The sequence below is a fragment of the Miniopterus natalensis genome, chromosome 16 (genome assembly GCF_054644295.1).
Source record: "Miniopterus natalensis isolate mMinNat1 chromosome 16, mMinNat1.hap1, whole genome shotgun sequence".
NCBI lineage: Eukaryota > Metazoa > Chordata > Mammalia > Chiroptera > Miniopteridae > Miniopterus > Miniopterus natalensis.
Genome location: NC_142096.1, coordinates 25,806,086 through 25,818,833, shown reverse-complemented (window position 1 = coordinate 25,818,833; position 12,748 = coordinate 25,806,086). Strand labels below are relative to the sequence as shown.

The 12,748-nt window shown below is 41.3% G+C and overlaps 1 protein-coding gene across 6 annotated transcripts in view; it reads right to left on the bottom strand.

Moving 5' to 3' along the window:
- The window catches only part of SULF1 (sulfatase 1), a 136,758-nt gene that overhangs the window by 60,188 nt on the left and 63,822 nt on the right, over positions 1 to 12,748 (bottom strand). For 5 of the 6 annotated variants that reach the window (XM_087825427.1, XM_087825430.1, XM_087825426.1 and 2 more), the window contains 2 exons: positions 535 to 607; positions 3 to 234 (listed from right to left, as the gene is read on the bottom strand). In XM_087825427.1, coding sequence (XP_087681553.1) covers positions 3 to 174 — 172 coding nt within the window. In that variant the 5' untranslated portion in view covers positions 175 to 234; positions 535 to 607. Of the gene's footprint in view, positions 1 to 2; positions 235 to 534; positions 608 to 10,836; positions 10,970 to 12,748 lie in introns of all 6 variants that reach the window. The other variant, XM_087825428.1, reaches the window with a different exon arrangement.

Sequence of the window (12,748 nt, the reverse complement as noted above, 5' to 3'; positions counted from 1 at the left end):
ACCCAGCTCCACATCTTGGTCATCGGTGAGCACAAGAATAATGTTGGGGCGGATGTTTTTGCGTTCCTGTGGTATCCGTCCTCTGAACCTCGGGGATCTCACAGTGGATCTGACAGTCCCCAGCAGTTCTGCGCCCAGGACAGCCAGAACCAGAGCCCAGCAGGAATACTTCATTATGTTTGCTCCACTGTAGCAAAATCGACAAAAGGTCTCAGCCTCCTGGTTTCTGCAGGTCTGAGCAGTCAGAGAGAAAGCAAGAGGGAGAGACTGAAATGAAATCCAAATCCCAAACACAGTTGCAGAAAACGGGGCTCAGCTAAGTGAGACCCGGCACATGGGCTGGCGGGGAAAGGGCTGCACATGAGTCAGAAGCGGCAAACCCTCGCAGGCGCTGCGTCGTTTTTCATTAAGCACTTAATAATTTTGCAAACTGTCCTTTATTCTCCTTCCAACTTTTCCTATTTCAGTTCATTGCCAAACTATCACTTCCAACACAGGGCTCGAATGCAAAAGCTTTCTGACAAGAGCTAATACCTTGAATTGGGTATCCTGGTTGAAAACTCAATTTCTCTACTCAGAGGCGTTCAGAACATCTGTAGATGGGGTCCTGGAAGGGGGAGAAAAAGATACAGAGAAAATAGCGGTCAAGGATTTTGAAACAGATTTTTGGTCTGAATTAGTCTCTTAAAACAGCATAATATAATATATACATATTATACACATATATCCATATGTAATATATATATATATATGCATATTTTTTTCATCTGCACTCCAAAACGGAGGAACAGAATTAACATTCAGAACTGCTAACAAATGACTTAAATTTCTTCATTCCATAATCAGCTCCATAAACAGTGCTAAAAGTATCATCCCCACTCACACCCTAATTGTACTTGAAACATCCCCCAAAAAACTAATGGCCGGGTCAGGAAGAGCCAGCGGTGCCTGCGCAACCACAGTGCACCTGCAGAGCACATCTGGGGGGCTGTCTGGCACGAGGGGGCGTGTTGGAGGAGCGCGAACTCACCTGCGTAAGATATTGAGTACTTATGGAGTAGAATGCAAAGCAAAGCTGTCATTTGTCATCTGCATTATGTCACTCACTACCCAGGAGAGTTCTTTCTGCTGACAAAGACCTCATAGAAAGGAGGGCAATTTTTCCCAGCCTCTGAAAACCTCCTAACTGTCCTCCATCAATCACCAGGGGAAGAGGCGCTTCCTCGGAGCGAGGCCGGTCCCTCTGTCCAGCCCGCGTCCTCAGGGCACTGGCGCCTCCGGGGACAGAGCCCTCCTTTGACTGTCAGCACCAGCCTCACTATTATCAGGACCGGGTGCAGCGCCGCCAGCACAGAGGTTGTGCTTTGCTGCCGCAGATCTAAACCTGCAAAGCGAAATGATTGATTGGCTCCAAGGTTGGGGGTTAGAGGCTACTCTCCCACGTTAGAAAATAAATAAAATCCAGAGGGAGCACTGCAAAAGCTTTGCCAGTCTGCACAAGAGGAGAGAGTCTGAAAGGGCTGGAAATGCCCCTTTCGCTTTGGAACACTAACCTGGAGCTTTTCTCTTGGACTTCTGAGAGATGGCAAAGGGCTCATTAAAAAAAAAAATCTGTTTCTCGGATGTAATGGTGCAAAGTCTGTATGTGAATTTAGACTGCCCTAAAATTAACTAAGTGGCAGCTCCCTTCTTCAGCTCCTCTGTCCCCACACACCTGAGGGTCTGTATTTTGATCTGCAGCAATAAACTGGCATCAGATAAATAAACATAATGAATTAAGTGTGAGGATCATGCAGCAGGAAGGAGGGGCTTCCATCGCTCACTCACTTCCATGCCTTAAATTCTGGAGGGTGGCATGGGCCGAGAAAGAGGAAAGCCTGTGTACTGTTTACCCCAGCCACACACAGCATTTTGTTTACATAAACACGCACAACCCTATTATTTTAAACTTTATGAGCTGTTTTATAAACAGCTTTAATGCTTTTCATTCTGCAGCCTGTAATTACTGAGAGAGAGAGAGAGAGAGAGAGAGAGAGAGAGAGAGAGAAAGAGCAACTCAACAAGAAATAGGTTTTTAAACAAAAATCTAGTGTCTGCAGCAAGGCAGTCCTGACTCCATGATCTGCAGAGCAACCAGCAAGCCACCTCCTGCTCCTGTGGCTCTGAGTCAGTGTGGAAGGTTTTCTTGGTAATAACTCAGGGTTATTTCAATGATTGCTGGGCATGCTGAACACTGGAAGCCTACGATTGTTCTGCACCAACTCTTTGGTTTCTGTGCATTTGTTTTAAATCATGAGAAAACTGATATGTGCACAGAAGGACAGGAAAACGAAAGAAATACGGTGTCAAACGCTGGCTTTCTCCCACAGAGCGTGCACCAGGCTCTTTTAAATACAGACATTTCCTAGAGGGTCTAAGCAGCCAAACTTTGCTCACTTCTCAAGCCCAGCAAGGGTGTGTGAAGAGAGTGAGCAGGGCTTTCTGGAACCTGCTATCGTATAAACCAACTTCTGTGGACAGTAGTGACCTGGGAGGGACAGTCACACTCACTGTGTGGAGTTTAACTAACCAGCCACACCGGCAACTGAAAACTCTTGACGATTAAGATGCTGATAACATTCCCTGGAACCCAATCAACATTACCGGCTATTCCTTTCTTTATCTTATTTACTTCTTCCTTCAGGAAAAAGGAAATTAGCATTAATGGTCCCTTATATAAACTACATTGAAAATCATTTCCTAATAAAGAGAAGGGAGACAGAGTAGGCGGTTTCCATTTTCTTTTACTTATAAAGTGACCTTCCTTTCTGGAGACTTGAAGGTGCAGGAGAGGCCTGCATTTCTTCTGCCACAGTTTATTATCGATTCAGGGAATTTGTAAGGAAAAGCCCAGACTTGAGTGGCACAGAGCTTTCCAACAGGTCTGGCAGCAGGAGCTCTCCATCCTTTATCCCACCCCCTTCGCTCAAACACACAAACACACACCACTGTGCAAGGACTACACACGTTCAATTCATTCAAAAATGACCTTTTAAAACCTGTCATCCTCTCACCGCCTGGCTTCCAGCTCCAGAAGGGAAAGAAGTAAAGAAGCAGAAGAAAAAAACCATCAGACAAAATGCAGAACTTGACAAAGGAGACAGGGATGCAATGTTTGAATTGGATACTTTGCCATGGACAACAAGTGTCCTTAGAGACTAACAATTTGTCTTGAGAAATAGTAGAAAGTGGGAGAAATGTAAGAAGAGGTTTTTCTCACACATGGGAAGGGAGTTTGAGGACCCTTCTCCAAGCCCTAGAATGAAAACACCAATTGTAATTCTGGCCAATCGGTGTGCACAGTTTACAGGACTTTGTTTAGGGCACTAAGCCCAAACTCTGAATGTGACATTAAACATTTCAAGTCACATATAAATGAAAAAAAAAGACTGGAAGACTTTAAGCCAACTGGAAAGTTGAGTTCACATATGCTTGGGTACCATCCCCCACTCAGAGTCCCAGTGGGTTTAAGGGGATTGCTGTCTTCCCCAACCGTCCCTTGTCCCTGCAGCTGAGGCTGAGGTGGCCTTATGCTGAGTGTCCTGCTTTGTCCACTGTAGCAGTTCTCAAACTATAATCTGAGAATTTGGAAGCACCCTGAGATCCTTTGGGGGGTCTATAAGGCCACAACTATATTGATAAGAATACTGACATGTTATTTGCTTTTTTTTTTTTTTTTACTTTGCTGATATTTACACTGATGGAGTAAGAGCAATGGTGGGTGAAACTGCTTTTGTCTCAGTACGAATGAAAGGTGTGTCATATATAGTTTTAAAAAAGCCAGTTTCACTTAAAACGAAGCAGTGAAATGATTAATGTTATTAAACCCGGACCTTCGAGTGCACAGCTTTCCTTTTTCGTTTTCTGGGTCAGGAGATGGGAGGTACCCAGCAAGGCCTTGCAGCCGGTGGAGGTGAGACTGCTGTCTTGAGGGAAAGCATGTGTGTGACGAGGTTGCAAGCTGAACTAGACACTCCTTTCCCCCTAGACACCATTTTTACTTGAAAGAATTATTTGGGCTTAGATATTTGGCAGGCGTTTTCTCAAATAATGAATGAAATGAGACTGTGTTTTCAAGGAAAACAACTGGCGGGATTTGTTGTGTTTGTTGCCAAGGATAGAAATCAAGCTTTCAAGTTAAAATCAGAATTTTGGAAAACTTGTGTCTGCCACTGTGAGCTTGGCAGCTTCCAGATACATCAAACCTTTCTGATGACATTGGTGCTGATATTAGCATATTAACAAGTGTTATTTTTTCATATGGTAAAATGAAGTATGTCAACATTTGGAATATTTGAATAATTCAGTGACCCAATATTTCCCAAATGACTAAATATAATGCTACAAAATCATACATGAGTAAAAACTTTTAATTGAAGTGCAAGATGGCCATTGGATTTGAAAAAAGTAGAGTACTGAAATTTTCACTGATATGGTTTCAGATTTCTTACCACTTCTAACCTTTAATAAATTACAAAAAAAAAAAAAAATTACCACTTGTCAAGTTTTGTTATAATATCAAAGAAGATGTACAGGTATCTGAAGAAACTACTAATATATTTCTCCTTTACCAACTACTTATCCATGTGAGGCTGAATTTTATTCCTGTACTTCAACCAAAACAACATCTTTCAAAAGACTGAATGCAGAAGCTGGTATCAGGATCCAGCTCTCTTCTATTCAGATAAACATGAAAAAGATTTGCAAAAATGTAAGAAAGTGCCACCTTACTCAACAATATTTTTTTGGTTTGGAAAATATAGGTATTTTTCACAAAAGATATTATTTATATTAACATATAATAGATTTATTATTCTTTTCAAAAGGATTAATAAATATTCTTAAAATTTCTCAGCTTTAATGTCTTAAGTATCAATAGCTATAATCCACATAAACAAAAGCCCTTAGGGGTCTTCGATAAATGTTACTAATGTAAAGGGATCCTGAGTCCAAAGGGTTTGAGAGTTGCTGTTCATAGTATACCTGGTTCCACAGTTCAGCCCAGACTTTCATTTTGAAGGCTGTGGATCTGGCCCCATTCACAAACTTCTCAGTCACTTCTTTCCCCTTAAAGCCTTGAAATTGCCCTAAGTTCTAAATGCCTGGTGTCCCATAGGAGTTGTTAATAGTGAGTGATGACATTCTATGTTTTTAAAAAAATCTGAGGATAACACCAAATTTTGCAAATTAATGCCTACACAGCTCAGCTAAAGCACATGAGGAGCAGGATCAGAAACACCCACTCAGCACAAACATACACCTCCCAGGGATGGAGCAAAGAACTGTTTCTAGAACAAAGCAATGCATTCCATAGTTAGGACAGAGAAAGAAAGGGACACCTAACCAATCAAAGCAGCAAAGGAGATGAGGCCAGCACCATGCAATTATTAGAAGCTGACTTTAGCCAGAACACTTGTAGGTTCTGGTCAGAGTGAAGCAAAACAGGATTATACCAGCAAAAAGCTGGTGATCACATCTGCCCACACTCACCGCCAATCTACATACTCCCATTTCTTAAGGTCAGTTCACACCGCCCCTTTGCCTTAATTCTGGCTTTCAGATTTCCCAACCTCACTTCTTTTCTTTGGTGAAAGCTTTCAGGGCGTGCTATCTTCATTATGATATATGTGAAACCATGAAGGAGCTAATTTCTTCGTTTTAAAAACCCCCTTGCTTGCAAAGTTCATTTACAGTTAATCTCCAGAAAGCCCCTTTCCCAATCTAATTTATTACGACTCCAAGCAAAGAAGAGACACAACAGTCTCCTTCTGGTGTAGTAACATTTTTACACTCCTCTAATCATAAATCTCTTCCAACAACCAATGTTAGCTGAGAAGCCTGCATTTTTGACCTGGAGCACCTTGGGGAAAATCCTTGGTTAAATGATGAGCTCCTCCTTGAACAATGTTTGCCTTTCTTCCCTTTCTCCTTTCTCCCCCCAACACTGTGAGGGAAACTTGAAAAGTCATCGTTTCACAAAACTGTTAATTCCAGTTATCCGTGGGGTATGGTGGGGTGAGAGACAGATTTTATTTTTTACTTCATTCATGCCTATATTGAATTTTTTTAAAAAAATGCTCTGTTGCATTATCAAAGTAGAAATAAATAAATTTAAGTTTTCTAGGTTTTTCCTCTGTCATTTCATGGAGGGAGAAATAGATAGGAGTTGAGTGGCGATAAGAATGAAGTGAGAGACTAGAGCAGGAAATGTAGTTATTAGATGTAGCCCTGCAAAGGTAGGAACTAAAACATGTAAAAGCGAGTGTACCAAGGGCATTTTAGAGAATGCAAAAGTCTAAGACTGAGACTTGTCCCACTTCTTTCAAACAGGAATTAGCAAAACAAAGGAAACAAAGTGATCTAAAAATTACAAAAAGAACCAGAAGGAGCTGATATTTCTGAAGCAGATGCTACCAAGTGTCTAAATGGTCTGACAAAGGTCCCCAGTTTCAATGGTGCAGTGAGATCCAGAAGAATAACAAAGAAATTACTGGAGTTTTAAAAAGGGGGCATTGGAAACTTCAGTTAATATATAATTTCAAGTCTATTTTTTAAAATATATCTTTATTGATTTCAGAGAGAGGAAGGGAGAAGGAGAGAGAGAGAGAGAGAAACATTAATGATGAGAGAGTCATTGATCGGCTGCCTCCTGCACGCCCCTGACTGGGGATCAAATCTGCACGTGCCCTGACCTGGAATCAAACCCCTATCTCTTGGATCCTAGATCAAAGCTCAACAGCTGAGCCATGCCTAGCAGGGCTAATTCCAAGTCTTTTAATGACAAAATCATCTTAAATGTGTGCTTTATATGTGCCTAAATCCCTGTGCTAGCCTCAGGTGATCGTCTCTCCTTTAGCTGTATACTTATCTCCCAATGATTAACTTGCATAACTGCAGATTATCAAATAAAAAGAGCAACTCTATTAAAATTTCAAGTGAAATTCAGGCCTGCAATCTTGGAAAATAATACTGCAGTAAAACAAAGGGAGTAACTCGAGGACTTTCTAGGAAAGTTAATGTATTAATCTTAACCATAAACCATACAAAGAACGCTAATTGTCTATTTTTGTTATTATGTGTTTGATATATGGCATTCTTGCCCAAACTCACCTTCTTGCCCTCAAATCATTATTTATTCATGTCTTTAGATTAGCTCCTGAAGAGATTTTTTAAAACCATAAATTCACTAAAATTTACTAATTCACATGGTGCTACTTGCATCAAAGGCTTGTAGTAACTTGAAATTTAAAATATGACTTCTGTCTTAGTTTATTGTCCAGACAGAAATTGGGAAATGTTTTAGCTAATGAAAGCTAACATTTTCCTCTACTGTTATAAAAGAATAAACGTTATGAAACTCTAAGCTGTAGAAATTTATAGAATGAAAATTTTAAGAGCCATATTATCTCCCTAAATAGTTATTTGTCATATTTGTGAAATAATCTTCCTGAAAAGGCTCAGATTTTGATCTATGTCTATGCACATTTGGGGCAAATTTCTGTTTATTGTCAATGGAATATCTTTATAAGTAGCCAGTTAGAGTTGGACAAGTCCTAAGGTTTCATCTAGACTTCTATTCTACAAACACCCAATGGTGTTCCACTTCCAGAATTTATTTTCTAACTAGTCTACTTTGTTTTAAACTTTCATTTCTTAGCACACACAAGAACAGTACTTGTCACACAAAAAAGCTGACATAATTAAACCAGAGAATGTGCCCCACAAGTAAAATCAGCCATTCATGAAAGCTGGTCACCAGAGGCTCTTTCAAACAATGCATATTTCAAAGTAATCTACAGTAATCCCTTCTCTCTACTGATTTGGTTTCCACAAAGTCTTAAGCACATGTGTTCTGCAAAAAGGAGGTTTATTAAAACCTGATGTGATATTAGAGATTATAATTCAACAGGGCTGGGCTGATTTTAATATCTGAGTCTTCAAAAAGGAAAGCAATTTTCAATTACGTTTGTAAGCTTACCAAAACATTATGCATACAAAGGTAGATGATGTTGACTCAAGAAAAAACAAGAATGTTACTGAATTTTAAAAGTGGGTATAAAAGTGGGGGAGAAACTCAAACAGTTTTCACTGATGGATGGATGGATTAGTAAAGCACAGAACTATTTTATAACTATAAATAGTGAGGAGCTTTAGAAAATTCTTTATAAAGTTGTAAATCTCTAGTTGATAATTCTTTTGGCTTGCTATGAAGAAACATTATCAAAATGTGTCATATAACAGCATTTGACAACTTCAAAATATTAGTTGTCGTCATTTGTAGAACTGGATTCTTACAACTACTAAGTCTGAATGTCTAAGAAGTTTACCAAGACCTCCAGTCTTGGTGGATTTCTGGAGGTTTTGTTCATTTGTTTTTCTTGACACTTTTTCTATTTCCTCTTTGTACTTAACTTCAATCTTGGATGAGAAGACAAAGGATTAGATTTGGCATGTTTCTGGTCCTCCATTTCAAGATCTCCTGTATACAGCTTTATATCATTGAAATACACACACACACAACATGCCCATAATCATTAGTTGGTTTTGAAATTAGCAAAAAGCAACACCTTGGCACACAGACAAGCTGCTTTTCCTCACTGGTACATCGCTTCACAGACCAGGTCACATAGGAGAAAGGAGTTGGCAACCTCCAACTTAGAGAGCTAATTTGAGGGCGACATTCTAGAAAATACATTATAGAATCTCTGAGTTAGAAGATGTTACGGACTGAAAGTTTATATCCCCCCAAAATTGTATGTTGACATCTCACCCCCTTTCCATGTGAAGACAATGAGAAAATGTCTGTGGGCTCTCACCAGACACTGAATCTGCTGGAGCCTTGATCTTGGATTTCCAACCTCCAGACTGTGAGAAATACATGTGATTTAAGCCACCCAGTTTATGGTATTTTTGTTATAGCAACCCAAATGGGCTAAGACAGAAGGGATCTTAACGTTTACCTAGAACAACCTTTAACTAATGAAGAAAACTTCTCTAGAGCACCAGTGAAAACGCTCATCTAGGTGACAGAACTCACTAGGCCACTTGCTTAGTTTGGGAGCAGCATTTAAGTTTAGAAAATTATCCATTTTATCGAACAAAAATCTGCCTCCCTCTCTTCTTGATGTTTCATTGTGCTCTATTCTTCCGAGCCACATGAAATAATTCTGTATTCTTCTATATATGACAAGTGCTTTAAATATCTAAAGATTGTTTTTATCTAACTCCTAATTCCTTTCCTCTTACAAAACATACCTATGTGGTGGTTTAGGGGTAAATTATGGGAGAGTGGTAAAGGGGTTGTTTTGGATTTGGCCATTGATTAGTTAAGTATTGGATCAATAGATCCTATAAAGCTGTAGTTACAGAAATACGAAGACAGCATATTTAATCGCCATCTGGCTCAAAAGAATTTGGACTACCAGATTACTAATCCATGTTTTCCAAATTCACTAGGAAAAATATTCTTATGTACCACTACTTTCATGCTTGGACTAAATTTAATTTAAAAAAGTTCCAAAATTTGAGTAATTAACTTGTTAATCAGTTTTACTGGAGAGTAAAGCCAGACAAGAAAGAGGAAGATCCAGGCTAAGAGTCATAAACCAAGTACTGGATTCTTGTCATTACTTGACAATTTAATCATTGATTTCTCTCTAGATTTTGAGAAAGCTTTTCTTCTAAGAAGAAACATCTTCTTTACCACACTTGGCTTCCAATTTCAGAATACTGGCTACTTTACAAGAGCTATGCAAGACAAGAACCACCATTCCACTATTAAACAAGGCCCCAAGCTCAAGTACTTAAGTTATACAGTAGAACAGGGGTCTATCATAATTTTGTTAACTACTCCAGAGTTCCTGATTCAAGGGTGGTAGCTAAGAAATTGCATTTCTAACAAGTCCCAAGGTGATGCTAATGCTGACAGTACTGGCCCAGGGTACAGCAATCAACCCGCTAGCACCAGTGAAGGGAAAGATGGCTGGGGCCAAGCCTGGGGCAGGTGCTTCGAGTCTCTTCATGAAGGTTGATCTTTCAGGCCTTTGACTGGCTGGAGCAGCTGAGCATTCATGAGACAAGACTATGGATGTTGCCAGTTATTTCATATCTGAAAGAACTTTTGTAAGGCCATCTTTTGCACAGTTGACAGGAAAGCAAACATTCCAATGCACTCAGTCTTCACTAGGCATGGGCAACTGGGAGAGCTATCCATTGAAGACCATTAAACTTCCCTCAGCAAATAAACAGAAATGTTCTTTTGGGCAGCTTTCAAATGACCCTTTGATATCCCTTTCTAAATATTCTCAGTGTCTGAAGAAATTAGGTTCCACAAATCCTTGGCATCCATGAACTAAAGGAGTCTGGCGGTGCCCAGCGTAATTTTAACGTTTATTAAATAGTTGTTATGCACAAAGATAGGTTTACCATCACCAAATTTTATTTTATATCTTTAGGTAAATTATTCCTAGACATCAAGGAGGCAGAGTGAGTTACTTGCTTTTGTTGTAATGAAGCCCTTCCTTGCTTTTCCAATTCTGTCCTAATCACCCACTCTGGGCCTTTTACCCCCATCCATCACCTCCTCTGAGACCCTGGTAGACAAATATAGTTGACATAAAAAACAAACTCTGATTCAATTCAACAACATGAACCAAAATATATATCAACCCATTGTGATGTGCAGGACATATTAAGGACTCTGGGGACCTCCAGCTGGATTCTCCTTCTCATACTGTGGAAGAGGCGGGCAGGGTGTGTGGCCCACAAAAGTGAGCTGGGAAGTTGCACAGCACTCACCGGGACTAGATGGAGAGAGGGTTATAACAGAGCAGAAGTCGGGTTTGCAACCTTCCAAACTACTTGTGCATCTGAATTCCTGCAGCAGCCACTTCTCAGACCCCCAAATTGGGATCTGCAGTCGGATATCCTGCTGAGAAGGTACAAGAATTGTGGAGTTTGGTTTCCCAGCTGTCCGACTTCAGGGAGTATATATATTTCAGTACCACGTGGGCTGCTGCTGGGATCTGAGAAGTGGCACAGGTTGAATCTGTGGCCTTTCCTTCTCTTTCCCTCCCCCCTTCCTCATTTTATCATGTTTCTCCTTCATTCCTCAGACACCACCATCCCATTCTTCCCCTTTGACTACCCAAAGTCCTTCACTCTTCTCTTCTTTCCTTCTGCATTCCCAAGTCTCCAAATTTCAACAACTTCCAACACGTGGAGGAAACCTTACGTTTTATCAAAAAGTAAATATCCCCGTGAATATCCACCGTATTACTGTATTAAACCTCTCATAGTCATCAGCTCACTTTATCCCAGTGACATACACCCCTATGGAGTAGGTACTAACATTGCTCATTAGAAATTGAGATTCAGGGAAATGAAGGAATCTGTCCAAAATCGCATAGCAAGGGCGGGACTGAAACTACCTCCCATCAGAAACTCAGTTCTTAACTCTCCTGCATTTGTTTTTCCTCCTGAAGTGCACATTTACTTTCAAAGACCTTGTATGCCTGAAGAATTGTGAACTGGCAAAATTAACAGGGAGAAATCTGAGGGGTAAACGGGAGTCAGGTGTTGCTGGGGTTTCCAGGCATCTGCCACTATGCCGGCCGGTATCTCCTCAAGGAGAACAAAACAGGGCATCAGTATTGCAGCCACACACCACGTACAGGTCCCCTTTCGCCTTACAAACAGAAGGGGACCCTCAGAGCTCTGCAAACCAAAGAGTCGTTGCTGGGTGAGAGAGTGGACTGGCGTGGCCCAGCATGAATATTCAAGACCATGAGTCACAACTCCGTGAATTCGACGGTCTCCTCTATTTGTATTTGGCATTGTGTAGTCTCGAGACAACTGCAGTGATTAATTAATCCTTGGTGCCCAGGCAGAAGGTGAAATAATTTGTGCATAGTCACGCAGTCGGTCATTCTCAGGCTCCCAGTTAGTACTGGAGGGGCTGCATTTTCTAGAGACAGAAAGGAGACTGGACTTGACTTTCAGCTTTGTGCCTGTGATTCGAGAGATTCACCCTGCAACCCCTGAAATTTTCTAAACGGAGGGCAGGTGGCTGCCAGCTGTCAACCCACACCGTCATGACGTCATCCTCAATATCAGCAGTCCATGGAAATCCCTTCCCCTGAGACCCCACCCCCACCCAGCAGGCCCGCTCCCCAGCCTGGGGAAGGCATGCCCACAGGAGCCCTCTCTGAGCTCGCCTTCCTGTCTTGCCGGGTGGAGGGGGCGCAGTCTGGTTAATTGACTGCATGTGGCTGCTTGTGGCCATTTCCCCAACATGCCCTCAAGTGCAAAGTTAACTTGGGCTAGTCACAGAAATACCTCAATTATCTATCACAGTAGGGGGAAAGAGGGTCTCCAAATGTGAGTTTCTGTGATACCTTACTTGAACTATTTAAAGTTGGGTGCTTCAAACAAACAAACAAAAAAGCAACCAAGAAAAGCACACTGAGTTGCACAAAGGCCTCCCAAAGTGCAGTGGCTTATAACGAAACGGATGACTGCTCCCTGTGCCACATGGTGGCTACAGGGGTGGTGGCGGGGCCCTGCTTCAGGCTGTAGCTCTCACAGTCTTCTCACCCCAGGACTCAGACCTCTCACCCCAGGACAGCAGCCCCAATGTGAGACTCGCCATCCTCGAGACCCACACCAGGAGCAGGAGTGCCCCTGTTTGGAGTGCCACTCCAGGCACCTG